Source organism: Danio rerio, chromosome 19 (genome assembly GCF_052040795.2).
Source record: "Danio rerio strain M-AB ecotype USA chromosome 19, GRCz13ab, whole genome shotgun sequence".
In the NCBI taxonomy this organism is placed as follows: domain Eukaryota; kingdom Metazoa; phylum Chordata; class Actinopteri; order Cypriniformes; family Danionidae; genus Danio; species Danio rerio.
The window spans coordinates 817501-845053 of NC_141039.2; the positions used below are offsets into that span (position 1 = coordinate 817501).

At 38.2% G+C, this 27553-nt stretch overlaps 3 protein-coding genes across 6 annotated transcripts in view; 2 read left to right on the plus strand and 1 right to left on the minus strand.

The window, feature by feature from the left end:
• cyp51a1 (cytochrome P450 family 51 subfamily A member 1) overlaps positions 1–1851 on the minus strand; it is a 14661-nt gene extending 12810 nt beyond the window's left edge. The window contains 2 exon segments of one of the 2 annotated variants that reach the window (NM_001001730.2): positions 363–461; positions 1611–1851. In NM_001001730.2, coding sequence (NP_001001730.2) covers positions 363–461; positions 1611–1760 — 249 coding nt within the window. In that variant the 5' untranslated portion in view covers positions 1761–1851. 2 annotated transcript variants of the gene reach the window in all.
• A 2064-nt stretch (positions 1852–3915) lies between these two features.
• Positions 3916–11589, plus strand: nup42 (nucleoporin 42). Its single transcript, NM_213210.1, is given in 7 exon segments — positions 3916–4084; positions 5697–5892; positions 7232–7320; positions 7607–7683; positions 8928–9014; positions 9663–9798; positions 10993–11589. Coding segments are annotated over 7 exon segments (1257 nt in total). The 5' UTR covers positions 3916–3960; the 3' UTR covers positions 11541–11589.
• Positions 11590–12357: 768 nt separating this feature from the next.
• On the plus strand, positions 12358–27265 carry tert (telomerase reverse transcriptase). Of its 3 annotated transcripts, none has more exons than XR_015516256.2 (16): positions 12358–12621; positions 14129–15431; positions 15516–15702; positions 17646–17799; positions 18026–18193; positions 18704–18865; positions 19264–19353; positions 20460–20542; positions 20858–20971; positions 21660–21731; positions 21833–22018; positions 22234–22421; positions 23389–23450; positions 23903–24027; positions 24762–24899; positions 26958–27265. XR_015516256.2 is itself a non-coding variant. In NM_001083866.1 (16 exon segments), coding segments are annotated over 16 exon segments (3297 nt in total). In that variant the 5' UTR covers positions 12366–12393; the 3' UTR covers positions 27059–27263.
• Positions 27266–27553: the final 288 nt, after the last annotated feature.

The window sequence follows — 27553 nt, forward strand, 5'->3', positions numbered from 1 at the left end:
CTAAACACTTATAGACTGAACATTGAACGCCTATAGACTGAACGCCTATAGACTGAATACCTATAGACTGAACATTAAACGCCTAAAGACTGAACACCTATAGACTAAACACTTATAGACTGAACATTGAACGCCTATAGACTAAACACCTATAGACTAAACACCTATAGACTGAACATCTATAGACTGAACATGGAACGCCTATAGACTGAACACCTAAAGAATGAACACCTATAGACTAAACATTAAACACCTATAGACTGAACATTGAACGCCTATAGACTGAACACCTATAGACTAAACACTGAACTCTTATTAAGCTCCTGTACACTAAACACTTGAACACACCTGAACACACTCACCTGCTCGTACGCCTTCTCCAGAAACTCAATGGGGCTCCTGCCGAATGCCACAGCCTGACCCAGAAACGGCAAACTGGACGGGATATGAGGAGGATACTTCTGAGGGGGAGATGATGGAGACGAGAGTTAATGGATGGATGGATGGATGGATGGATGGATGGATGGATGGATGGATGGATGGATGGATGGATGGATAGGTAGGTAGAAATTGTAAGGCTTGAAGCTTACGCTGCTATTCTTAACCAATAATGGAGAACAGAAAGCAGTTGAAGGATGGCGTGTTTACATCAATTATTAATCTGACTCCATTGTAATTAATCTGACTCTATTAAAGTTGTTATCATCATTCATAAAGAGAAAAAATCTTAACGCCTGAAAGCAGGCAAAGTTGTTTATTCAATTACATGTTTAAATATACAGAAAAAAGAATGAACCAAACTAGCATACTGTATAGAGAAACATAGCTGTAACATATGAACTGCTGTGTAACAAAGACAGTGAAACTGACAAAACCCCCAAAACCAGTTAAACTTCAAAGCAAAGTTGAGGAGATAAAGTGGGGGAGAAGAACATTAACATACTCTCCTCAGGCCATGACCCAACAACAGTAAGTAAATAGTATATTGAAAAAAATCAACGCTTAAGTTATAAACTATCAAACGACACCAAACATGACAAAGTGATATGAAGTAAGATCACAAGCAGATGAATTGTGTATGGTGGAAAGCACATAGTTACTGAAAGACAAATGGCAGAGATGTGTATTAGAGATGTGAGAAACTCTTCCACAACAGGAGGACCCATCCCACGCTAGGAATGTCTCAGTCTTCATTAGCATAGAAGGAATAGTGTAGAATAGTTTCGCAGCTTACAATAGATAATGCATTGATGGATAGATAGATAGATAGATAGATAGATAGATAGATAGATAGATAGATAGATAGATAGATAGATAGATAGATAGATAGATAGATAGATAGATAGATACTACATACAGTATGTGTAGGCAGTAGACAATGTTTATAACAGCTTTATAGCATAACTAAACATTGTTTTGAGTATATTATACTACAATACACCGCAGTAAAAAGTATGCTACAACAGCAGCAAATATGTTCAGATCACTGTAGTTAATAGGCTACCACAGTCTGTCGGAGCATTCAATATCAAGAGTTGCTTATTCAGTATAATAGGCTTTACTGTAGTATGCATGGAAACAGCAGTATATACAGTGTTACAGTGAGTTACCGTGTGTTCAGAGCTGTGCTGTGTGAAGAGCAGTTTGCTGATGTATCCCAGAGTCAGTGTGAACACAGACGCGGTCAGCAGAACTGAAGTCAGGCTCATCTGCAGAACTGCGCTCTCTATCAGCTGACTGCCCACCTCCAGGATCGTCATCTCCGCGGTTTGTTACTATTGTCTATTAAACTGCAGATGAAGATGTGTCTGAGTGTCTCCGAGCTACACTGACATCTGATCTACAACTAATAACTTTAATACCTGCACGTATGTGTGGGGCTCTGATCAAAGTCCCGCCCCCGCCTGATGTGAGCTCGCTGCTCGTTGGTCGCCCTTAGGTGTCAATCAGGTAACTCCATGCTCCGCCGCCGCCGTCTCGCGCGCTGATTGGTGGATTCCGCCTGAACTGATGTCTGCTTATATGATGTCACCTGCATCGCTTTTGGTCCACTTCTGCGTGTAACTATTTGAGCTCCTCTTAAAATTTACATTAGAGAATATTATATATATAATATAATATAATATATACAGTGTAGTTCATATATATATATATATATATATATGAACTACACTGTTCCAGTTAATATGATCATTTATGTGAAGCTGCTTTGACACAATCTACATTGTAAAAGCGCTATACAAATAAAGCTGAATAGAATTTTATATATATATATATATATATATATATATATATATATATATATATATATATATATATATATAAAAGATATAAAAGATATAAAAGATTTTACTGTCTTTTATCAGGAATTGCTGATGTACTTTTCAACATAGTGCCAATAGAAATGCCATTAAAAACTACATTTTCTTATTATTTTCATTTTTTTATTAATGTGAACGTTCTGCTGGCCTATAATTGAAAAAATTTAATTTTATTATTTATTTACTTACTTTTTGTGTGTGTAATTAGCTTGTTTCTTAATTAAATTTTGTAATACTATTATTATTTACCTTCTATCACCCTGGAATTATATTGTTAGCTTTGTTGTCATGTACTTGTTGTTTAAAGCATAATATTAATATTAATAATAATAATAATAATAATAATAATAATAATAAGAAGAAGAAGAAGAAGAAGAAGAAGATAAAGAAGAAAAAACTGGTTGAGCTCCTAATAAGCTCTCAAGTTTCTCACAAACATTTTTTATTATTTGGGATATGCACTGCACATAAAATAAATTAAAATAAATGAAATTAAATCTGATCTGTTCTTGGATGACTTTAAGCTAAAACAAGCATCAATGTCGCAGTTAAATGAAACTCAAGGTTAGAGAACATATTTTTTTTCTATAAAAAATAATTTTAACGCATTATTGTTATTTACTTTTACTTAAATATTATTATCATGTTAACTTTTAAAAATATATTTTTAGCGCTTTAACTTTTATTTTAATATTTTGTTTGTTTTTATTAAAGTTGCATTGTTTTTGTCTAGTTTTTAGGCATTTATTCCTGTATGCACCTTTACTTCTGCATTTTTATATGTTTCTAAAGATCTTTGAGATTATTTCATAATATAAAGTTTATTAGTATTATAATTATAACAATTTTCAATTCTTTCATTGTATTTTTAGATTTAATCCACCTCTACTAAAATCGATGAATGCATTTTAATTTATATTAAATATATTATTATCATAATTAAAAACAAATGATGATTAAATATAAAAATAAACAGTGTTAGCAAATTTTGGCAAATTTAAAGTTATGCTTATTAATGTGCATTGCCCTGTAAACAAACAAACAATCAAACAATTTTTGATAGCATTTAAAATATTGAACATACAGTTTGTCTGCATTCATCCTTTAAACATCACATCTTTAATTAACAGCATCTTGCACCTTTTTATTAACAGAATTTTTGTTATTTATGTGTAGAATGTGCAATATATATATATATATATATATATATATATATATATATATATATATATATATATATATATATATATATATATATATATATATATATATATATATATATATATATATATACATACATATATACGTATATAATTTTATTTGGTCCTGATTGTTAGTTTTTCAAAAATCAATTATCAAATATAAACAGAAGTATAAAATAAGAGTTTTTAACCTGTCATTACCTAAATCTTAAATTTGTCCACGCTAAGTTAAAAAAAAAGCCTACAGCAAATCTTTATTTTACATGATAAATGAGTTTACAATTTGAATAAGCTTTTTGAGACTAATCAGTGCTGCCGCAAAAGACTTTTATTTTGAAATGACTTGTTTACGTCTAAATTGTGCGTCCTGCGTCACGCTGTTGTTTGAGGAACTGCGCTCCACCGTCAGCACATGATCTGCGTTTATAAAGTTTATAATGCCGGTTTGTAATTTCTTTCTTCAAGGTCGCTGCAGATATGGAGACACATGCTGGAATGAACATCCGACAGGTGGAAGAGGAGGAGATTATAGAGGAAACCAGCAGCCGAGCAACAGAGGAGGTCAAATACACATAAACACACACATAAACCTACATGACACGGCACAGTCTGACCATCAAAACCACATTAGTGTTGTACATTAACATACTGGGAGCAGAAATGAGATTGACTGTGCTGAATATGGGCTTGTGATGTACTTAAAGTGTAAACGATTATATAACGCGCGCGCATTTAGAAACGGAGTGAAATTCAGTTTATTTTTCAGGATTTTCGCATTATAAGTTGAATTTTTGAGCTAAAACTCGGTTTTGTTGTATTCTGTAACCTGCTGACTACACTTCTTTCTCATTTTTATTAGAATACTGTTGCTTGAAGCATTTTCCTACGTATGAAATGCCGCAAGAGTGTTTCTGTGTCTGTAGACATGTTAATGTTCATTATTAGACGATTTAATCGCAGTGTTTTACCTTAACGAGACATGAGAAGTCATGATTTGCTGTGTTTGTACTTGTGTGTGTGTGTGTGTGTGTGAATGTCATTGTTTGGGTGTTTCCCAGTACTGGGTTGCGTCTGGAAGGGCATCTGCTGTGTAAAACGTATGCTGGATAAGTGCTGGATTCATTCCGCTGTGGCAACCCCTGATAAATAAGGGACGAAGTGTGTGTGTGTGTGTGTGTGTGTGTGTGTGTGTGTGTGTGTGTGTGTGTGTGTGTGTGAGAGAGAGAGAGAGAGTGTGTTTGAGTTTATGTGTGATGTCTCGTCTTTTGCTGTGTGTGTGTGTGTGTGTGTGTGTGTGTGTTATGTTTCAGCTCATGTCTGTGTATGATATCCTATAACTGTGATGTGTGTGTGTGTGTGTGTGTATATGTGTGCATGATGTCTTGTGTCTTACAGGGTGTGGTGTCTTGTTTTGTGTGTGTGTGTCTATGACTTGTCTCATGAATCATGATGACTTTCTATGTTTGTGTATTATATCTTGTGTCTTTCTGTGTGTGTGTGTGTGTGTGTGTGTGTGTGTGTGTATGTCGTGTGATGTATTAATATGTGTGTGGTGTCTTGTCTCATCCTATGTCTGTGTATGATATCCTATGACTGTGTGTGTGTGTGTGTGTGTGTGTGTGTGTGTGTGTGTATGATCTCTCATGTCACTCTGTTCTCTGTGTGTGTGTGTGTGTGTGTGTGTGTGTGTGTGTGTGTGTGTGTGTGAGAGAGAGAGTGTGTTTGAGTTTATGTGTGATGTCTCATCTTTTGCTGTGTGTGTGTGTGTGTGTGTTATGTTTCAGCTCATGTCTGTGTATGATATCCTATAACTGTGATGTGTGTGTGTGTGTGTGTGTGTGTGTGTGTATATATGTGTGCATGATGTCTTGTGTCTTACAGTGTGTGGTGTCTTGTTTTGTGTGTGTGTGTGTGTGTGTGTGTGTGTCTATGACTTGTCTCATGAATCATGATGACTTTCTATGTTTGTGTATTATATATTGTGTCTTTCTGTGTGTGTGTGTGTGTGTGTGTGTGTGTGTGTGTGTGTGTGATGTATTAATATGTGTGTGGTGTCTTGCCTCATCCTATGTCTGTGTATGATATCCTATGAATGTGTGTGTGTGTGTGTGTGTATGATCTCTCATGTTACTCTTTTCTCTGTGTGTGTGTGTGTGTGTGTGTGTGTGTTCAGGTTTTGGCAACCGTGTGTGGATAAACCCATCTCAGCGTGGCCGCGGCGGCTCCTCGTCAGCAGGGGGCAGTAATGAGTGGGGCAGAGGTGCAGCATCAGCGCGGGACGTCCAGAGCTCAGAGTTCAGCTTCAGCCAGAACAGATTCTCAGCGCTGGAGACACAGAGAGCGGGAGCCGAGGACACGCACACAACCCTGTACGCCTGCACCACTCCGTTTTCAAACAGATGCTGCGTCCCAATTCACATACTCTACACTACAGACTAAAACTCTGTGCTTTTATTATTGAAGAAATAGTACATACTCTCAAGTTTATAACAGAAGAGTGTGCAAACTTTCAGACAAACCACTTCCTCATTATTGGACCGTTCTGTTGCTTAGTTACGACACCTGTCAATCATCTGAACATCATCAACATGTCTGTCATATTTACATTACTGTAGATTCAGCAGCAGGTCAGTCTGCATTCACGAGTCTGTCAAGCTGAGAAATCTCCTAATAACGCAGAATTCAGGAGTTCATATTTAGACACGTCTTGAAGAAGTTCACAGTGTTGTTGCAGATGAAATATTACACAGAAAACCCGATTTAAATATTTCCAAGCTGACCTGATATTGATTAACAGTCATTCAATCATCTTCACCCATGCCTCTCTACTTGACGGTTGGTGTAGTGCGTCCGCCATGTTTGTAGTTTATTTACACTTTCAACCAGAGTTTGTAGTTCTAATCAAACTCGCGTTCAACATGCTGTGTATTGTGGGTAATATTAGCTGTTAGAGTACAGACACTTCTGCATTTCACATTTCAGCCGCATATATTATATCATCTTCATACCACAGTCTGGCACACTAATTCTGTTTTCCAGTACTATTTAGGATGGATAGTATGTGAATTGGGACACCTGCTTTGCTTTGCTTGATTCTGATTGGTTGAGAGACCACACACACACACACACACACACACACACACACACACACACATCTAAGCTTTTGCAGAATACTCAGCAAACACCTGCACTGTTGCACAGACCAAAGAAACGGTTATATTTGTTTTGTGTGTGTGTGTGTGTGTGTGTGTGTGTGTGTATGTGTGTGTGTGTGTGTGTGTGTGTGTGTGTGTGTGTGTGTGTGTGTGTGTGTGTGGTAATAATAATAATGCATTGTATTTATAATGTGATGCACTTCATGAACACTTCGCACTACAGTAGAATTTAGACATTTAAAACAGTACAGAATACACTCGTTATACATGTTTATTGTGTGTGTGATGTATCTGTGTGCATGTCTTTGTGCAGTGTGTGTGTTTATGAAAGCTCTCTGTGTGATGCATCTCTGCACTTAGAGGGAGATGTGTGTGTGATGTCTCATTTCTGTGTGTGTTTTATTTCGTGAGCTTCTTGCTATGTATATAAAATAAGCACTGAATAATAGAAGCAGTAAAGCCCTATAAGCTGTGGATTTATATTAACAGTGAATAAATAACATGAACAGTGGTCAGTCCTTTAGTTTCAGCTGTTTTTCTGCTTTTATTTCAGGGACACAATCCAGAAGGAGATGGAGGTGTGGCAGACGTCTGGCCAGTGGCCGTTCTCCTGCTATTCTGCTGTTAATAGACAGATCTCAGGTCTGTTGACATGCTTCAGGCCTTTAAACACCTGCTGTGTTTGGAAATAGCGGATGAGTTTTGCGCAGTGACAGAAAACAGATGTCGCTTGAATGCACGCCTTTTGAAAATGTCCATATTTAAATAAAAACAAATAGATTTAGGGTAAAGTAAGCTGAAGTCATGTAAACTTATCAGCATCTAAAGAAATATAATAAATAAATATTTTTTAATTGTTTTGTTGATTTAATTGGAGAACAGAAGTCTTTTTTCGCTCCACTGTTAACGTGTCGTTGTATATTTGCAGGGTTTATTGAGTTGTGTCCTGAGGAGCTGAGACTGGAATATTACACTAGCCGCGCGTCTGGTGACATTCAGCCTTACGTAAGACACTCTTCACTGTTTATTCACTCTTTCATGCTATTATAATGTGTCTCAAATGAAAGTATGTCGAAAAACGAGTTTTCCAAAATTACCCGGATGATCTACTAGTTCAGCTAGAATTTCGTTAGCCGATCTGTGCTAATGCTAAGCTAATATTACCCACAGTACATTGCGTTTTCGATGCTGGTGTCTTTGTGTGTGTGTGTGTGTGTGTTTAATGTTGGATTTGGGTTGGTAGTTTGATTAGAACTACAAACAAAGGTAGAAATATTAACAAAAAACTACAAATATGGCGGAAAGGTGACAGTCATGAGCTGCATCCCAAATGGCACGCTATGCACTCATGCACTATGTACTTATGCACTTACACACTCAACAGGATAGTATATTTGTGTTGTGTCGTCCCAAATGGCACACTAATGTTTTTTTACTAAGCGGAAATTCAAACCGTTTCCCTGATGACGTTTGACGGTTGCCAAATCAGTGAAATAAACGACCGAATTGTCAAATAATACCTGCCGTTAAAATTGCCGCATTCACCATCGGGAGGCGCTATAATCACTCTCGTAGGAGAATTTTGCTTTCACCATCCAACATAAATAAAGTAATCCAACATGTGCGTCCGATAGCTCCGCCCCTTTCACTACGTAAGCAAACCTGCAGTCGTTGAGTGTGGGAAGTGTCCATCATTACACACTTCATCATACCGGCTGAACAAGTGCATCATCCGGGTAATTAAAGTGCACTTATTATTTTTTTGGGTTTTCAGTGTGAACACACTACTTACACTATTTATACTACAAAATGGCGTAGAATAGTGCATAAGTGTGCGATGTGAGACGCAGCTATGGTTTAGGCAAGTCAAGGCAAGTTTATTTATATCGCACATTTCATACACAAAGTGGCAATTCAAAGTGCTTTACATAAACGGGAATACAAGAAACAAGTATAAGAAAATAAAAAAAAATAATAAAAATTATTTAAAAAATAATAATAATCAAAAAATAATTAAAAAATTAAAATATAAAAGTTTAGTGATGAGGTGCATGAACATTTAGTCTAGTGATGAGGTTTCGGGAAAGATGTCTGATTTAATTTTGGAAAAATATCTGACTTAATATGAAATATTTATTCATGTTTTCTGTATTATATTTAATCTGCAATGATTATGTAAACATAAAGTGTTTTGGTCATTAACTGAATGCATATCACCTGAGGAGATTGTGTTTGTCTGTGTGTTTCAGATAAACTCAGTCCAGCAGCTGGCCAATCAGTGGAGGAGTAGAGTTCAGGAGCTGAGGAGTATGAGCAGCTCTACACAGATCAGTGTGGTGAGATGGAGATCAGGGTTGCCAGGTTTTCACAACAAAACTAACCCTAATATATCAAAAGTCAAATTGGTAGGAAGATGATTATATCATAATTAAATCACACCCATCCAATCACCAACTAAAGCTTTATTTATGAACTTTTATTTATTTTATTTATTAACAATATGATTTAATTATCTTCCTTACAATAACATTTGGGCGGTTCATTCCGCTGTGGCGACCCCAGATTAATTAAGGGACTAAGGCGAAAAAGAACGAATGAAAAATAACATTTGTTAAAAGTGGTGTTCACAGACTGCTGTGTTAATTATAGTATAGATGTTTAGTTTATTATAGTTTTACAACTTGTCTAGTGATTTACAAAAAAATGGCTTATAAATAACTCCATTTGAATTTTTTGAAGGGGTAAGTAAAAAATCTCTACAACCGCGCCATTAGAAAAAGTCTTTAGTCTTGTATGAATCTGAAATTTTGTTCATGATGGTTTAAAAAGTTTGTTAAAGGTCTTAAATTTGAGTCGGTGAGATCTACAGAAACCCTGTTGGGGAAACTGCACACTTGGCAACCCTGCTGCTGATGATGATGAGAAGACAGTCTTCATCTAACACTCAAATGCACACATTTTAATCACTATATTGATGTCCTCAGATTGCAGAGCTCAAAAGTTCCAGTCCTCCAGCATCTGCGCCGGGCTTTGGCTCTCCGGGTCCCGGGTTTGGCTCAGCGACATCAGGCTTTGGAAACACATCACTATCATCACCGCCAGCAGGCTTTGGAGGAGCAGGTCTGTCTCTATTCACAGATGCATTAGTGTGTGCAGTGATTCAATAAGTTAAATTGTTCCCTGATACCTACATAGTGTGCATGTGGCTAAGGGAAGGGTAGAAATTTCCCAGAAAGTTTTTTTTTTTGCTAATTTATAAACAGAAATGACCCCTTAAATTAAAAGGTTAAGACCATATTTGGAATGTTCATGAATATTAATGAGCTCTGCAGCTCATGTCACTGCCTTATTAATATCAACCTCTGCGTAAACAGATGAGTGAATGAGTGATATAAAGTATATTGGTGTCCTTCCTTTCATTCCAGAGAAATCACGAGCTGGGTGTACGCCTCTTTAGAGTGACGCTGAATACATGTATAATCTGTATATCCTGCATTTTGCATCCGGACAAGCTGTAAATAGGTGCATGGCTGCCTGTTTCTCAGAAAACTTGTATGCTCTTGCTGCCTCTTTCAAAATAAACTCCCACAAGCATAGTTAAATTAGGGGGGAATAAATTTTCTTTTTTTTTATCTCAGTAGGAACCAATCAAACATAGCCTGGGCCATGCATATTAATTATCCCATGTGTAATGTAGCGGCCTATGCCTTGTTCTGATTGGCTTGTTTTTCACTGAGGCTTTACTCTCACAGGGTGTACAACAAGGAAACAATGGTGTTTGAGGCTCATAACATGTAATTTCCATGTACTGAGCTCTTACTATTCAGCTATGCCTAGGTATATACAGGCTTTCGTTATATGGCACCTTTAACAAGGCGTCTACTCAACATTAGAAATGCTTTTGACTGTAGTATGATTGAGTATGAAGATTTGAAGTTTGATTATTTCGCTTATGTACATCATGGTGTGCGAGAGAGAGAAACAGATATGAGCTGTGGGAGCATCAGTGCAGAGCTCATTAATATTCATGACCCTTCCAAATATGGTCAATACCACCAATTGCTATGGTTAAAAATAGATCTGTAAAATCATTTATGGAAATGTTTTGCAGTTACCTAAGTCACTTACCATCTATTTAGATATTGAATAATGTAACATACAGTATCAGTGCATTCTGTGACACCTTTAAGTGTTTATTGCATAATTTGTGTAATTATACATGTAACTGAATGTACTTTTAAATATAGAAGGGAAATCTGTGTATTAACGTTAGCATGATTTGAACGACTTATTGAATAATGTTGTTTTTCTCAGGGTTTGGATCCGGGCCTCAGAGCAGTAGCACTTTCAGCTTTGCCCAGTCAAAAACAGACTTTGGCTCCTCGAATACCCAGCAGGCCTCTGGTTTCGGCAGCTCTGCGTTCGCTCAGCCCTCGTCAGGTTTCGGCAATCCTGCCCCGTCTGCAGCCTCATTTTCTTTCGCAGCTGCAGATTCAGAAGGCAAACCGAGCGCTGGGGGCTTCGGCTCCGCATCTGGCTTCAGCTTCAAGACGGCTACAGCAGGACAGGGCTCTGGCTTTGGCTCCGGCTCCGGCTCTGGCTTTGGCTCCAGCTCTGGCTTCGGCTCCAGCTCCGGCTTTGGCTCCAGCTCTGGTTTCGGCTCTGCCTTCGGTTCAGCCGCACCGGCCCAGAGCAGCAGCTTCGGTTCAACTGGCGGAGCTGCAGATACTCAATCTGGACACGGTCTCTTCACAGCTAACAGCGAGCTAACTCCTGAAGAACTGAAGGAGTTCATGGCTAAACGCTTCACGCTAGGACAGATCCCCCTCAGACCTCCTCCTGCTGACCTCCTCATGATCTGACACTAAAAGCGGCCCCCATTTTTGTACAATAAAGCTTTATGGACTATGACCGTATGTTTCTGTGTTAAATCAATATTTAAAATGTTTATTTTGCACTGTTATTCTTCACTAAAATGTATTTACATGGCAACTTTCAAAGACAAGAAGTCACAAAGTGCTTAACAGTAAAAGAAAACAGGTCATAAACAGGTTTTGTTGCTCTTTAATTTGAGCATCTGCTTTTTAAAATTTGTTTAGGGGTGTGTGTGTGTGTGTGTGTGTGTGCGCGTGTGTGTGTGTGTGTGTGTGTGTGTGTGTGTGTGTGTATATATATTTGAGCACTTAACAGCGCTGTAGTATACATAAAAGTATATGTACACACATACATACATGCATACATATTTATTTGTATACTACATGAGGGCTGTTAAATACTTAACTGCAATTGGCTACTGTTTATAAGGCGTGCTATTATTGTCAGATTAACGCACTGGTAAAGTAGTTCTGGCAGGTTTTAAGTGCATTACAGCTCCATATCACTCCGCTGAGTGATTTTTCTATAGTTATTTCACAGCTACAACAGTCAAAAATCACATCAAAACTCAACAGAAGGCTTTGGAGATGATGTGGAAGAAACTAGTGCTACACACATGAGCAATTGGAGGACAAAACTAAAATTATCAGTAGTATTACTATAGGCTTAGGAGTTGGAATATAGTTTGTATGTACTTGTTGTTCATTATTTAAACATTATTTCCGCGGTGTAGCTTTAAATTTGTGGTTTTCCCGCGTGTCGTTATCTGGGAGTCGTGTTGATTGGTTGGGACTGTTGGGACTCGAAGCGGGAAATAGAACTCCCCAAGCACGCGCACAGATGTCTGGACAGTACTCGACAGATGGCGGATTTAGGCCGGTTTTGGAGATTCTGCGCTCCTTATATCCAGTCGTGCAGACTTTGGAGGAGTTCACCGACGGACTGCAATTCCCTGACGGCCGAAAGCCGGTTCTGCTGGAGGAAACAGACGGCGCGCGCTTTAAAAAGCTCCTCAGTGGACTTATTGTATGTGCGTACACGCCGCCGCAGCTGCGCGTCCCCGCCCAGGTACAGTTGATTTGTTTACAATTTATCGATCACTTAATTTAAGTGAGCTCTGTCATTGATTATAATAACTTTTGAGTCTGCTGCTGTGCGTGTTTCTGTCACATGTCTGAAGCTCACCTCATGTTTCATAATTATAGAAACAGATCAAGTAACCAAAGCACTGCCGCTGATAGTGTTTCTAACACAGTGTACACTTCCTAGTCTTGTTTTATTTTAGAAAATAGATATTTTACAATCTATCCCTGCTAAAAAAAAACATCTTAAACCAGCCTAGGCTGGTTGGCTGGTTTTAGAGGGGTTTTGGCCATTTCCAGGCATGGTTTCCAGCCATTTCCAGCCTGGGTTTAGCTAGTCAGGCTGGGAGATGACCAGCTAAAACCAGCTTGAGCAGCCTAGCCAGGCTGGGAGCCCAGCCAAAACCAGCTATGTCCAGCTTTAACCAGGCTGGTCAAGCTGGTTTTAGCTGGATTTAGCTGGTCATTTTCCAGCCTGACCAGCTAAGACCAGGCTGGAAACCAGCCTGGAAATGGCCAAAACCCCTCTAAAACCAGCCTGGTCGACCAGCTAAAACCAGCCAACCAGCCTAGGCTGGTTCAAGCTGGATTTTTCAGCAGGGTAAAGAAATTTGATTGATTTAATCACGTTAAAGGTAAATGAATCAAACGTGCCAAGAATACTAATATAACCACATTAAAAACACTATAGTAATTTAAAGTAATACTGTTGTGTGTTTTAACCCTACTGTGGTAAAGTATTTGAATTAAACTGTTGTGGTGATTCTACAGTTGCTACGGCAAACAAACACTGTGGTCATGTGTTTTATTTTACTACAGTACACCAAAGTTTACTGTAGTAAAAGTACAAGTGTTTACTACTGTATTTATTAGTTTATCAGTTCAATATAGATGATACTGTGCTGTATTGTAAATATTGTAATATATACAATATAATACACTTTACTTAAGTATTTGTATGTGGTGAGCAGCACATCTGTTTGAACACTGTTTGGTCAAAAATATACAACATAAGTTTAACATGTTTATTTGCCAGCAGTGCTTTCCTTCTACAATATTCCGGGAATTCCATTATGCTGGTTAGTAATGGTTTTTAAAAATTAAACCTAAAAAGAATCTTAAATAAGATTATTTAATTCCAAAACAGCCGAAGAGAAGCCAATTTATTTATTATAAAACTCACCTGCTTGATTGTTTATTATGTTGCGACATTGTAAAAATCAACATGATTTTGTTGAAGGCTTTTTTGAAATACATAACAAAAATGTTATGCAAATAAAATCAACTTAATAGTTAATTTAGTGTTAACCAGGAATTTTTTTTACCGTAGCAGTTTACTATATATATTTAAAAATAAATTTTCATCATTACTGCCCTACTAAACATTGCACACCCATAACTGAGTTACGGCCAATGTTCTTCTATGTTTTCAGGATTTAAAAATATTTATGTATGTTTTTCTCTACAAATGAAATAAATGTGTGTTATTTCAGCTCAGCACCCTGCCGGAGGTCTTGGCGTTCACTCTGAACCACATTAAACGTAAGAAACTGAGGAACGTCCTGGGCTTCGGTTATCAATGCAGCGACGTGACGACCAGTTCGGATCCCTTCCGTTTCCATGGCGACGTTTCGCAGACGGCTGCCTCCATCAGCACCAGCGAGGTCTGGAAGCGTATCAACCAGCGTCTGGGCACGGAGGTAACGCGGTACCTGCTGCAGGACTGTGCCGTTTTCACCACCGTCCCGCCATCGTGTGTTCTGCAGGTGTGCGGAGAACCTGTTTACGACTTGCTGATGCCGCGCTCATGGTCTGGCTTTTTCCTCAGTAACTCAGATAATGAACGAATCAGCGGCGCGATGCGGAAATTCCCTGCTGTCCAGAAGACAGTCGCAATTTCCAAAAAGAGAACAAGAGATAACGAAAAATATATTTCGGTAAAGCGGCGGAGGGTAAAGGAAACTGTGAATAATAATAACGGAAATTACAGATCTCTGTGTTTTGCAATTTCTAAAAAGAGAGCGATAGATAATGAAGAAAATATTTCGTTAAAGCGACGGAGGATGGAGGAAACTGACCAAGTAGCGAAAATACGTAATGAAAATCACGAATCTCAGAGTTTCGCAATTTCTAAAAAGAGAGCGAGAGATAATGAAGAAAATATTTCGTTAAAGCGACAAAGGATGGAGGAAATTGACCAAGTAGCGAAAATACGTAACGAAAATCATGGATCTCAGAGTTGGAAACCAGCAGATCAGCGTCCTCCTCGACCCTCGCAATGTTCAATACGCGTTCTGAGCATGCTCTACAATGGGCGGGGCATGAAGAACTTCCTGCTCAACAGGAAGTTGAAAGGAGTGGGCGGGGCCAGGCGCATGCAAGGGGAGGATCTTGTCCGCATGATTTTCCTCCAATCAGAATCCAACGACAGCAAACCGAAAAAACTTCCCAAACGATTCTTCGCAATGGTGCCGCTATTCAGTCGGCTGTTGCGGCAGCACAGGAAGTGTCCGTATCGGCTGTTCCTGCAGAGGAAGTGTGCAGGAAATCCAGACGTGAAGGATATGGAGTCTCTGCTGAAGTCACACTCGTCTCCATATAGAGTTTATCTGTTCGTCAGGGAGTGTCTGCGCCATATTATTCCCCACGAGCTCTGGGGCTGCCAGGAAAACCAGCTCCACTTCCTGTCTAATGTAAAGAACTTCCTGCTTCTGGGGAAGTTTGAGCGCCTCACGCTGGTCCAGCTGATGTGGAGGATGAAGGTTCAGGCCTGCCATTGGCTGGGGCCCAAGAAACGTGAGTGTGTGTGTGCGCATTTAAATGTGTGTATGTTCATATATATATATATATATATATGAGTGTGTGTGTGTGCTTCTGCAGGTCAGTGTGCGAGCGAGCACCGCTACCGTGAGTGGATGTTGGGTCAGTGTATGGGCTGGATGTTGAGTGGTTTTGTGGTCGGTCTGGTCAGAGCTCAGTTCTACATCACGGAGAGTATGGGCCACAAACACACACTGCGCTTCTACAGGGGAGATGTCTGGAGCAGACTGCAGGACCAGGCCTTCAGGTGACACACAGCTCACCAACACACACTTTCCACATTTCTGTGTCTCTCAGCAGTGGACATCATCAGAGTTTGTAAACTTATCTGAATGGGAGAGTACCACTAATCAATATGTTACAATACGATTTGCTGCAATAATGACAGAAAAACTCCAGGATGGGGTTATCAAGACTTTCAGAAAGAGGAAAACAGCCCAAATGTGAGCCCAAATGTAGCCTTGTTTTAGTCAAGACGACTATGTTTAGACATCTATTAGACATCTTTTAGACATCTATTAAACATCTTTTAGACATCTATTAATCATCTATTAGACATCTATGAGACATATATCAGACATCAATTATACTTCTTTTGTACATCTTGTAGACATCTATTAGACATTCATTAGACATCTATTAGACATCAATTAGACATCTTTTATACATCTTTTAGACATCTTTTAGACATATAGACACCCATTAGACAACCATTAGACATCTATTAGACATCTTTTAGACATCCATTAGACATCCATTAGACAACTATCAGACATCTATTAGACATCTATTAGACATCCATTAGACATCCATTAGACATCTATTAGACAACTATCAGACATCTATTAGACATCAATTAGACATCTTTTAGACATCTATTAGACATCAATTAGACATCTATTAGACATCTATTAGACATCGTTTATACAACTATTAGACATCTATTAGACATCTTTTAGACATCAATTAGACATATTTTATACAACTTTTAGACATCTATTAGACATCTATTAGACATCTTTTAGACATCAATTAGACATCTTTTAGACATCTATTAGACATCAATTAGACATCTATTAGACATCTTTTATACAACTTTTAGACATCTATTAGACATCTATTAGACATCTATTAGACATCGTTTATACAACTTTTAGACATCTATTAGACATCTATTAGACATCAATTAGACATCTATTAGACATCTATTAGACATCGTTTATACAACTTTTAGACATCTATTAGACATCTATTAGACATCTTTTAGACATCAATTAGACATATTTTATACAACTTTTAGACATCTATTAGACATCTATTAGACATCAATTAGACATCTATTAGACATCTTTTATACAACTTTTAGACATCTATTAGACATCTATTAGACATCAATTAGACATCTATTAGACATCTTTTATACAACTTTTAGACATCTATTAGACATCTATTAGACATCTTTTAGACATCAATTAGACATCTTTTATACAACTTTTAGACATCTATTAGACATCTATTAGACATCAATTAGACATCTATTAGACATCTATTAGACATCGTTTATACAACTTTTAGACATCTATTAGACATCTATTAGACATCTTTTAGACATCAATTAGACATATTTTATACAACTTTTAGACATCTATTAGACATCTATTAGACATCAATTAGACATCTATTAGACATCTTTTATACAACTTTTAGACATCTATTAGACATCAATTAGACATCTTTTAGACATCTATTAGACATCTTTTATACAACTTTTAGACATCTATTAGACATCTATTAGACATCTTTTAGACATCAATTAGACATATTTTAGAATTCTAGTAGACATCTAGTAGACATTTATAGGACATCTTTTAGACATCTATTAGACATTTTTTAAAAACAAAAAATCTTGCGGGGAAGTCTGAAATAAAAGATTTTTATTTTAGCATGCTGATGTTACTTTTCCATGTGTAACTGAATATTGAGTAAGGGGCGGGGCTTTCTATGTGCATCATTCCCGCATAGCTAACTAATACTAAGGTGGGTGTGGCTAGTAGTGTTGTGGCTGAAGAAACAAGGCAAACACTAACAACAGTTTTTGTTTTTGCAGTGTAGTTCTGAAATGCATAGAAAATCCCATTATTGTCCGTGTGTGTGTGTGTGTGTGTTTGTGTGTGTGTGTGTGTGCATCAGGGCTCATCTGTGTAAGGGCCAGTGGAGGCCCCTGTCTCCATCCCAGGCGCTGAAGGTCCCCAATAGTGCAGTGACATCCCGCATCCGCTTTATTCCCAAAACCAGCAGCATGAGGCCCATCACACGCCTCAGCGGCAGCAGAGACACACTGCAGGTCTGTACACACACATGCAGTCATATGCTTAAACACACATACACTTTCTCACACGCATGCTTGCATGCGCACACACACACACACACACACACACACACACACACACACACACACACACAAAGAAAGAGTTGATATGTTTAATGGTGGTATTTTTGAGAATTGTGACGCAGTATTCACAACATCTGAATCAACAGTGTGTGTGTGTGTGTGTGTGTGTGTGTTCCAGTATTTTCAGAGCTGTGTGCGTGTGCTGCAGAATGTGTTGAGTGTGTGTGTGCGTGAGGCCCCGGGGCCCATGGGCTCCACCGTCTGGGGTTGGCAGGACATTCACAGACGCCTGCAAGACTTCAGCCCTCAGCAGAAGAGCTCGCCACGACCGCTCTACTTCGTCAAGGTGAAGCTCTTCAATGTGTGAGTGTGTGTGCGTGTGCGTGCGTGCGCGTGTGTGTTGGTGTGTGTGTATGTGCACATGTAAATATGTGTTTATGCGTGCATGCATGTTTGTGGATGGTGTGTGTGTGTATATATATGTATTTGTGTGGTGTAAAATGTATGTATGTGTATATATATATGTTTGTGTGTGTATGCATGCATGCATGCATGCTTGTGTGTTTGTGTGTATATTTATGTATGAGATTATGTGTGTGTGTGTGTGTGTGTGCACATGTGCGTGTGGCGTGTGGGTGTGCACACATGTATGTGTATGTGTGTGTAAGCATGTTTGTGTATGGTGTGTGGGCGCGCGTGCATGCATATGTATGTGTATGGTTGTGTATGTACGTGCATGTGTGTATGGGTGTATGCCCATATATATATATAATGTGTGTGCATATGTGTGTTTGTGTGTGTGTATGTATGTCTGTATATGTGTGTGTTAACATGTATGTGTATGTGTGTGTGTGAGGTGGATGTGAGCGGAGCGTATGACAGTCTCCCGCACCTGAAGCTGGTGGAGGTGCTGAAGGAAGTGTTGGGTCCGTTTGCAGAGCAGAGCTTCTTCCTGCGTCAGTACAGCAGTGTGTGGAGCGACCCGACCCGCGGCCTGCGCAAACGCTTCTGCACCAAAGTAAGAGCACACTTGTCTGTTTCTCACAGCAAGAGGGTCGCTGGTTTGGGTCTTGCCTGGGTCAGTTGGTGTTTCTGTGTGGAGTTTGCATGTTCTCCCTCGTGTTGGCGTGGGTTTCCTCCGGGTGCTCCGGTTTCCCCCACAGTCCAAACACATGCGCTATAGGGGAACTGATCAACTACACTGGCCATTGTGTATGTGTTGTGTTGTGTGTGTGTTGAGTGTGCATGGGTGTTTCCCAGTACTGGGTTGCAGCTGGAAGAGCATCTGTTGTGTAAAACATATGGTGGAATAGTTGGCGGTTCATTTTGCTGTGGCGACCCCTGATGAACAAAAGGACTAAACCGAAGGTGTGTGTGTGTGTGTGTGTGTGTGTGTGTGTGTGTGTGTGTGTTCAGGCTGAGATGTCAGAGCCGCTCAACATGAAGGGGTTTGTTGTGGATGAACAGGTCAGCGGGCGCCTGCATGACGCTATATTAGTGGAGCGGGTCGGTACACACTGCATCATCACCATCATTACATTATGAACAAATAAATAATTTATAAAATACTTTACTGTCATTAATTACTTTCTTATTGCTGTATTTTGCACCACTTTGTTTAATAATTATATATTTTTTCAAGACAACAAGACATTTTGTGCTTTAAATTGCTTAAATTCCCATTTTTGCTGTTGTGTGTGTGTGTTTTTGTTTATTTGTGTGTGTTTGCGTGTGTGTGTGTGTGTGTGTGTTTGTTTTGTTTATTTTGTGTGTGTGTGTATGTGTTTTTTTGTTTTTGTGTGTGTGTGTTTGTTTGTTTATTTCTGCATGTGTGTATGTGTGTGTGTTCTTTTCTTTATTTTTGTGTTTGCATGTGTGTGTGTATGTGTTTGTGTGGGTGTTTGTTTTGTTTATTTTTGTGTTTGCATGTGTGTCTGTGTGTGTGTGTTTGTTTTGTTTATTTCTGTCTGTGTGTGTGTGTGTGTGTGTTTGTTTATTTCTGTCTGTGTGTTTGTGTGTTTGTTTTGTTTATTTCTGTCTGTGTGTTTGTGTGTTTGTTTTGTTTATTTCTGTGTGTGTGTGTATGTGTTTGCATGTGTGTCTGTGTGTGTGTGTTTGTTTTGTTTATTTCTGTGTGTGTGTTTGTGTGTTTGTTTTGTTTATTTCTGTGTGTGTGTGTGTTTGTTTTGTTTATTTCTGTGTGTGTGTATGTGTTTGTGTGTGTTTGTTTTGTTTATTTTGTGTGTGTGCGTGTGTTTGTTTTGTTTATTTTGTGTGTGTGTGTGTGTTTGTTTTGTTTATTTGTGTGTGTGTGTTTTGTCTATGTGTGTGTGTTTGCATGTGTGTGCATGTCTGTGTGTTTATTTATTGTATGTATGTGTGTGTGAGTGTGTTTGTGTGTGTCTATATATGCACGTATGTCTATATGCATGTCTGTGTATGTGCATGTATTTATGTGCATGTGTGTATGCGTGTGCGCGTGTCTGTGTGTCTGTGCATGTACGTTTGTGTGTGCGCTCATAAATGCCTGATTCTGTGTGTGCGTGTGTTTGTGTGCATGTCTGCCTGCCTGTGTGTGCATGTGTGTTGCTGCGACTGCACATGTGTGTCAGCACTCGTCTGAGGTCAGAGGTGGAGACGTCTTCCAGTTCTTCCAGAAGATGCTCTGCAGTTACGTCATCCATTACGACCAGCAGTGAGTGTTTCACTTAATAGGGGACGTTACAAGTTAATCAACATTATGTAAACAACACAGACACACACAGATTCTCATATACACACAATACAAAAATAAAGACGTTAACAGTCTAACGAACTGTAAAAGAATGATGTCGGATGTTTAATCGGCTCATTTATCGTTGACCTTCTCTTAAAGGGGCAGTGCACACACTATTGACTCTGACTGGAGAGTTTCCAGACATTGAGCAGTGTGTTTCTCCAGCAGATATGCTGGAAATGTGCTGTGTGTGTTTGTTTGTGTGTTCATGCATGTGTGTGTGTGTGTGTCCAGGATGTTCCGGCAGGTGTGTGGGATCCCGCAGGGCTCTTCAGTGTCTTCTCTGCTGTGTAATCTGTGTTACGGACACATGGAGAAAGCCCTGCTGAAGGACATCGCTAAAGGAGGGTGAGCAGCACACACACACACACACACGCTGTTCTCTTCATCCGCAGTTTTATTAACCTATAGAACTATTTATGACTGAAATGTCCACTTTTATATATATATTCACGCAAAATAAATGTGACACTTTATCCACCGCATGTGTTGCGCAGGTATATTTATTCATAATAGAGTGAAGAAAAAAAGTTGTATGGGTCAAAATGATAGATTTTTCTTTATTACACTCTTTGTTTTTTTATATTTATTTCATTTTTTTACTTGATTTCAGTTGTTAAAATGGTTTAATAGCTTTAGCAGTAATAACTCTGATATAAACATCACCACAAGGTGTCAGACTTTCATCACATCTGTTCATTCTCTCTCGCTCTCTCTCGCTGTGTCTCTAACTTTGTGTAAGTGCGTGCATGTGTGCGTGTGAGAGGGAATAAGTGTGTGTGTGTGTGTTTGCATTTATGCTTTTGTGAGATTGCAAACTCTGTTGCGGTGTATGTATACTGGTATTCATCACATTGGGAACTTAATGTCCCCACAAGTATAGGAATACCAGTAATTTCTGATTTTGTGTGATCATTTTTTGGTCCCCGCGAGGAAACGGCTTATAAATAAGAAGGAATGAAGTATTGTGAAGATGTAAAAGTGTGTGTGTGTGTGTGTGTGTGTGTGTGTGTGTGTGTGTGTGTGTGATTCACAGGTGTCTGATGAGGCTGATTGATGATTTTTTGCTCATTACTCCTCATCTGAGTAAAGCCACAGAGTTCCTGACGTATGTCCAACACACACACATACATAGAAATGCACACACATACAGTATATACACACTGACAAACACACACACACTCTGACTCGTCTCTGTTTGTCCTCCAGCACTCTTCTGTCTGGAGTTCCAGATTACGGTTGCCAGATTAACCCTCAGAAGGTGGCGGTGAACTTCCCCGTGTGTGTGTCCTGGGTAAACTCGGGCGTCTCTGTGCTGCCGTCCAGCTGCCTGTTCCCCTGGTGCGGCTTGATGATACACACACACACGCTGGACGTCTATAAAGACTACTCACGGTGAGCTTATAGATGATCATACACACACACACACACACGCAAAACTAAATTTCATTCATTCATTCATTTTCGGCTTAGTCCCTTTATTAATCTGGGGTTGCCACAGCGGAATGAACCGCCAACTTATCTCAAACCAGATAGTGTTACCCACTGCACCACCATGGCGCCAAAACTGAACTGTCACTATTTAAGACTTCCATGTATTTGATCTTCAGGTATTATATTTCTCCATTTACACAATCTGACTGTCCAGACTGTATGAATGCTCCGCCCACTCAGGTATGACGGCCTATCACTGCGCTACAGCCTGACTCTTGGCTCCGCCCACTCTCCATCTACAGTCATGAAGAAGCTGCTGTCGGTGCTCAGCATCAAAAGCACGGACATCTTCTTAGACCTCAGGGTGAGACACGCCCCCAACACTCTCATTGGCCCAAAGTCACACATATTAACCAAAAGATCAGCTCTGATTTGCTGGGATTTATTTTATTCACTTTTTTATTGTAACCATATGTTCCTGACCAAATTTTTTTTACTGTTTTATTATATTTGTTTATTTGATTTTGCAAACCTTTAATGATGGACGTATTGTGAGCTATTATTATATTATATTATATTATATTATATTATATTATATTATATTGAATTATATATTAAATTATATTATATTAAATTATATTTTATATTTTATTATATATTTTTTATTATATTAAATTATATTTTACTATATTTTATTATATATAATATAAAATTATATTATATTATATTAAATTATATTATATATTATATTTTATTTTATTGTATTTTATTATAATAGTTTATATTATATTACATTTTATATTATATTTTATTATATTATTTTATATTATAATAAATTATATTATACTAAGTTATATTATATTAAATTATATTGTATTATATTATGATTTATTGTAATGTTTTATATTATTTTAAATTATATTTTATTATATTATTTTATATTATAATAAATTATATTATACTACGTTATATTATATTAAATGATATTTTAGTATATTATCATTTATTATAATATTTTATATTATTCTAAATTTTATTTTATTATAATTATTTATAATATACTATATTATATATTATATTATCTCGTGTATCACTTATATTAAATTTTAGTATCACTTGTAAGCCACTTTAAATAAAAGCAAAAATATATCATAATGCAATATTTTAATAACTCTGCAAAACTGCATTACCCATGATTCAAAGAAATCTCCATTAGTCTAGGAAACATTACAAGCTGTTCAAGTCACAGGAGATTTTAGATGCAGATCTGGCAACAACCCATACTGTATATATATCTATTTATGTATGTATGTATGCCTCTGTTCCTCCAGCTGAACTCTGTGGAGGCCGTTTACAGGAGTCTGTATAAGCTGATTCTGCTGCAGGCGCTCAGGTAAACACTACAGCTCTCAGTCCTCGACATACAGGAGATCAGCACTGAGACATGCGACAGCTGTGAGCAGAACACACTGATGGCTGAAAACACTTCACTGCTGTTTATTTTCAGCTGAAGATCACACAGATTGTGTGTGTGTGTGTGTGTGTGTGTGTGTGTGTGTGTGTGTGTGTGTGTGTGTGTGTGTGTTCGCGTGTGTGCTGGTCAATGATTGAGGGAAAAGATTCCATTCACACTAAAAACAGCCGACAACCAACCTCACTGACACTGTGTGTGTTTCTGTGCGTGCGTGTGTACGTGTGTGTGTGTGTGTGTGTGTGTCTATCTGTATATGTGTGTGTCCATTTGCGCGTGTGTGTGTTTGTGTGTGCGCGTCTGCCTCTGTTTCTGTGTGTGTGTTTCTTTGTGTGTGTGTGTGTGTGTGTGTGTGTGTGTGTGTGTGTGTGTAGGTTTCATGCGTGCGTGAGGAGTCTGCCGTTGGGTCAGAGTGTGAACAGAAACCCGTCGTTCTTCCTGAAGATGATCTGGAGAATGACTCGAGTCACCAATAAACTCCTCACACACATTAACAAAGGCAAGAGCTCTGCTGACACACACACACACACACACTCACATACACACACACTCACATACACACTTATAATACACACTCTCTTTCACTTACAAACATACCACACACACACTCACACATTACTTTTCTCACACATATATTTATTCTAACACACATTCAAACAAACCCACTCTTGTGCACACATACATACACACACACACACACACAAACACACACACTACTTCTCTTAGGCATATATTTATTCCAAAACACACTCAGATACACACACTAATTCTCTCTCACACATGCACACACACAAACACACACTCACTACTTCTCAGACATACATCCAGACACTCACTCATTCTTGCACACACATACCATTCTCTCACACACACATACACAAACACACAGACACACACACACACACACTACTTTTCAAATACATATGTTTATTCTAACACACACATTCAGACACTGACTTATTCTCACACACGTATACCACTGACACACACACACACACACACACATACACACATACAAACACAAACACACTCATTGACACACATTATAACACACTTATACACCTTTACACACTCACTCACACATACACACATTATAACACACTATTACACCTTCACACAAACCCTCATGAACACACACACACACACACACACACACAGAAAGACAGTAACAATGAATGACGTGTGTGTGTGTGTGTGTGTGTGTGTGTGTGTGTGTGTGTGTGTGTTCTCCAGGTCTGCCTGTGTGTTCTGTGGACAGTGGTGGTGTTCTGCAGTCTGAGGCGGTTCAGCTTTTATTCTGTTTGGCCTTCGAGACGCTTTTCAGACGGTTTCGCTCGGTTTACCACTGCCTGATCCCTGCACTGCACAAACGTACGTCTGCAGCACACACACACACACACACACACACACACAATGCTTTTCAATGTCTACTAAAATGTAATCGTACATTTTAGCTAATTTTGAACTTCAATACCAATCCTAATGACTTCTATTATGACATTCATAACATTCTTGTTTAATAGTCTGATTCATGATAAACAGCCTCATATTAGCCAATCAGAGCAGCAGCTACGATATGGAAAGTTTGTGAGGTTTAAAGCACTTAAAGGTGATGAGCAGCTCACAAAAACATTACAAACAGACATAATTACACTCACAATCACTTATTACATCTGTTAATGTGTATTTGAGTTGGTTTATGGAATGGAAAATGCTTCCAGGAAAGAGAAACTGTTTGTGTGTGTGTGTGTGTGTGTGTGTGTGTGTGGAGATGCGGAGGATAATGATTGATCCGTTAGCTTCATCTGCTCTGTGTGTTTGGGTAGCTTCAATTAGTGTGCTTGTGTAGTTTAAAACAAGTGTTCAGAACACAAAGCAAAGTACAGGAACACACTGAAACTACAAACACACAGTTTGAAACTACAGAAACACCATTTGAAACTACAAAAACAATGAAACTACAAAACCAATTGAAACCACAAACACCATTTGAAACCAGTCACACTGATTGAAACAACAAAAACAGAATGCTTTAAACTACAAACCCATTGAATAAGACTACAAACACACCGATTAAAACTACAGAAAACAATTGAAACTACAAAAACAGATTACACAAATACACCGTTTGAAACTACAGAAACAGAAGGAAACTACAAAACAGGCAAAAATTACAATAACACACTGATTGAAACTACAAACACAGTTTGAAATTACAGAAACTACAAAACCGATTTAAACTATAAAAACAAACTGATTGAAACTACAGTTAAACTGATTGTAACTACAGTCACACTGGTTGAAACAAGTCACACTGATTAAAAATAGTCACACTGACTAAAACTACAAAGACAAACTGACTAAGACTACAAAGACAACTTGACTGAAACTACAGTCACAGCGGTTGAAACTGCAGTCAGACTAATTGAAACTACAGTCACACTGACTTAACTACAAAGACGAACTGATTAAAACTACAGTCACACTGGTTAAAACTACAGTCACACTGACTGAAACTACAGTCGCACTAGTTAAAACTGCAGCCGCACTGATTAAAACTACAGTCACACTGGTTAAAACTACAGTCACACTAATTAAAACTACAGTCACACTGGTTAAAACTACAGTCACACTGACTGAAACTACAGTCGCACTAGTTAAAACTACAGCCGCACTGATTAAAACTACAGTCACACTAGTTAAAACTACAGTCACACTAATTAAAACTACAGTCGCACTAGTTAAAACTACAGCCGCACTGGTTTAAAAATACACTCACACTGATTAAAACTAGTCACACTGGTTAAAACTACAGTCACACTGGTTAAAACTACAGTCACACTGGTTAAAACTACCGTCACACTGGTTAAAACTACAGTCGCACTGACTGAAACTACAGTTGCACTGGTTTAAAAATACAGTCGCACTGGTTAAAACTACAGTCGCACTGGTTAAAACTACAGTCGCACTGATTACAACTGCAGTCGCACTAATTAAAACTACAGTCACACTGGTTAAAACTACAGTCACACTAATTAAAACTACAGTCGCACTGGTTTAAAAATACACTACTGGTTAAAACTACAGTCGCACTGACTGAAACTACAGTTGCACTGACTGAAACTACAGTTGCACTGGTTTAAAATACAGTCGCACTGGTTAAAACTACAGTCACACTGGTTAAAACTACAGTCGCACTGGTTAAAACTACAGTCGCACTGACTGAAACTACAAAGACAAACTGACTGAAACTACAGTCACACTGACTGAAACTACAAAAGTAAACCAATTAAAACAACATGAACACGCGATTGGAACTTGTGTGTGTGTTTGTGCAGTTTAATGTGATGTGTGTTTGTTTAGTTTTATCTGTGTGTAGTGTTGTGCTTTTGTAGTTTGATGTGAGGTTGTGTGTGTTTGTGTGTTCAGGGAAGCGTGCTCTTCAGCGTGAGCTCTGCGGGATCACTCTGGCTCGGGTCCGTCAAGCTTCCTCTCCCAGAATCCCCCTGGATTTCAGCATGCGGGTGTAAAAAAAACCTGTCACGCGACACAACAGTAAACACTGATCTGGGAACAGTTTCCTTTTACTGTCTGACAGCTGACTAAACACATCTGCACTGCTCATAAACACTTGATGGCTGACTGTAAAACACACACACACACTCGTAAACACAGCATTTCTGTTCAGGTCGCTTGATATTCTGTCTGAAAATAAACCAAAATCACAGATCGATGCAGAAGTCGGGTTGGTTTGTTTTGATTTGTTTGTATTTTGCACAGGAGAAAATGACTGTATAGTCTAAAACTGGCATATTTTAAATTTGTTTTAATTTTAATATATTTCTTTTATACTTTAGTGTACGTTTTAGCTTTTTTTGTGTCATATTTAGATATTTTAGTGCTTCAATAAGCTAAAATAAATAATAATAATATAACAAAAACAAATAATATGATAAATGTAATGATAATAATATAAATAATTGACAACTTTTTTATTTTAATTATTTTTTAATTATTATTTACAT

Coding starts and splice junctions, on each gene's coding strand:
- tert (XM_088651415.1), top strand. CDS start 17,575: ATGCATAGAAAATCCCATTATTGTCCGTGTGTGTGTGTGTGTGTGTTT. Junction 20,543..20,857: donor GTCATCCATTACGACCAGCA/GTGAGTGTTTCA, acceptor GTGTGTGTCCAG/GATGTTCCGGCAGGTGTGTG. Junction 22,422..23,388: donor ACATCTTCTTAGACCTCAGG/GTGAGACACGCC, acceptor CTGTTCCTCCAG/CTGAACTCTGTGGAGGCCGT.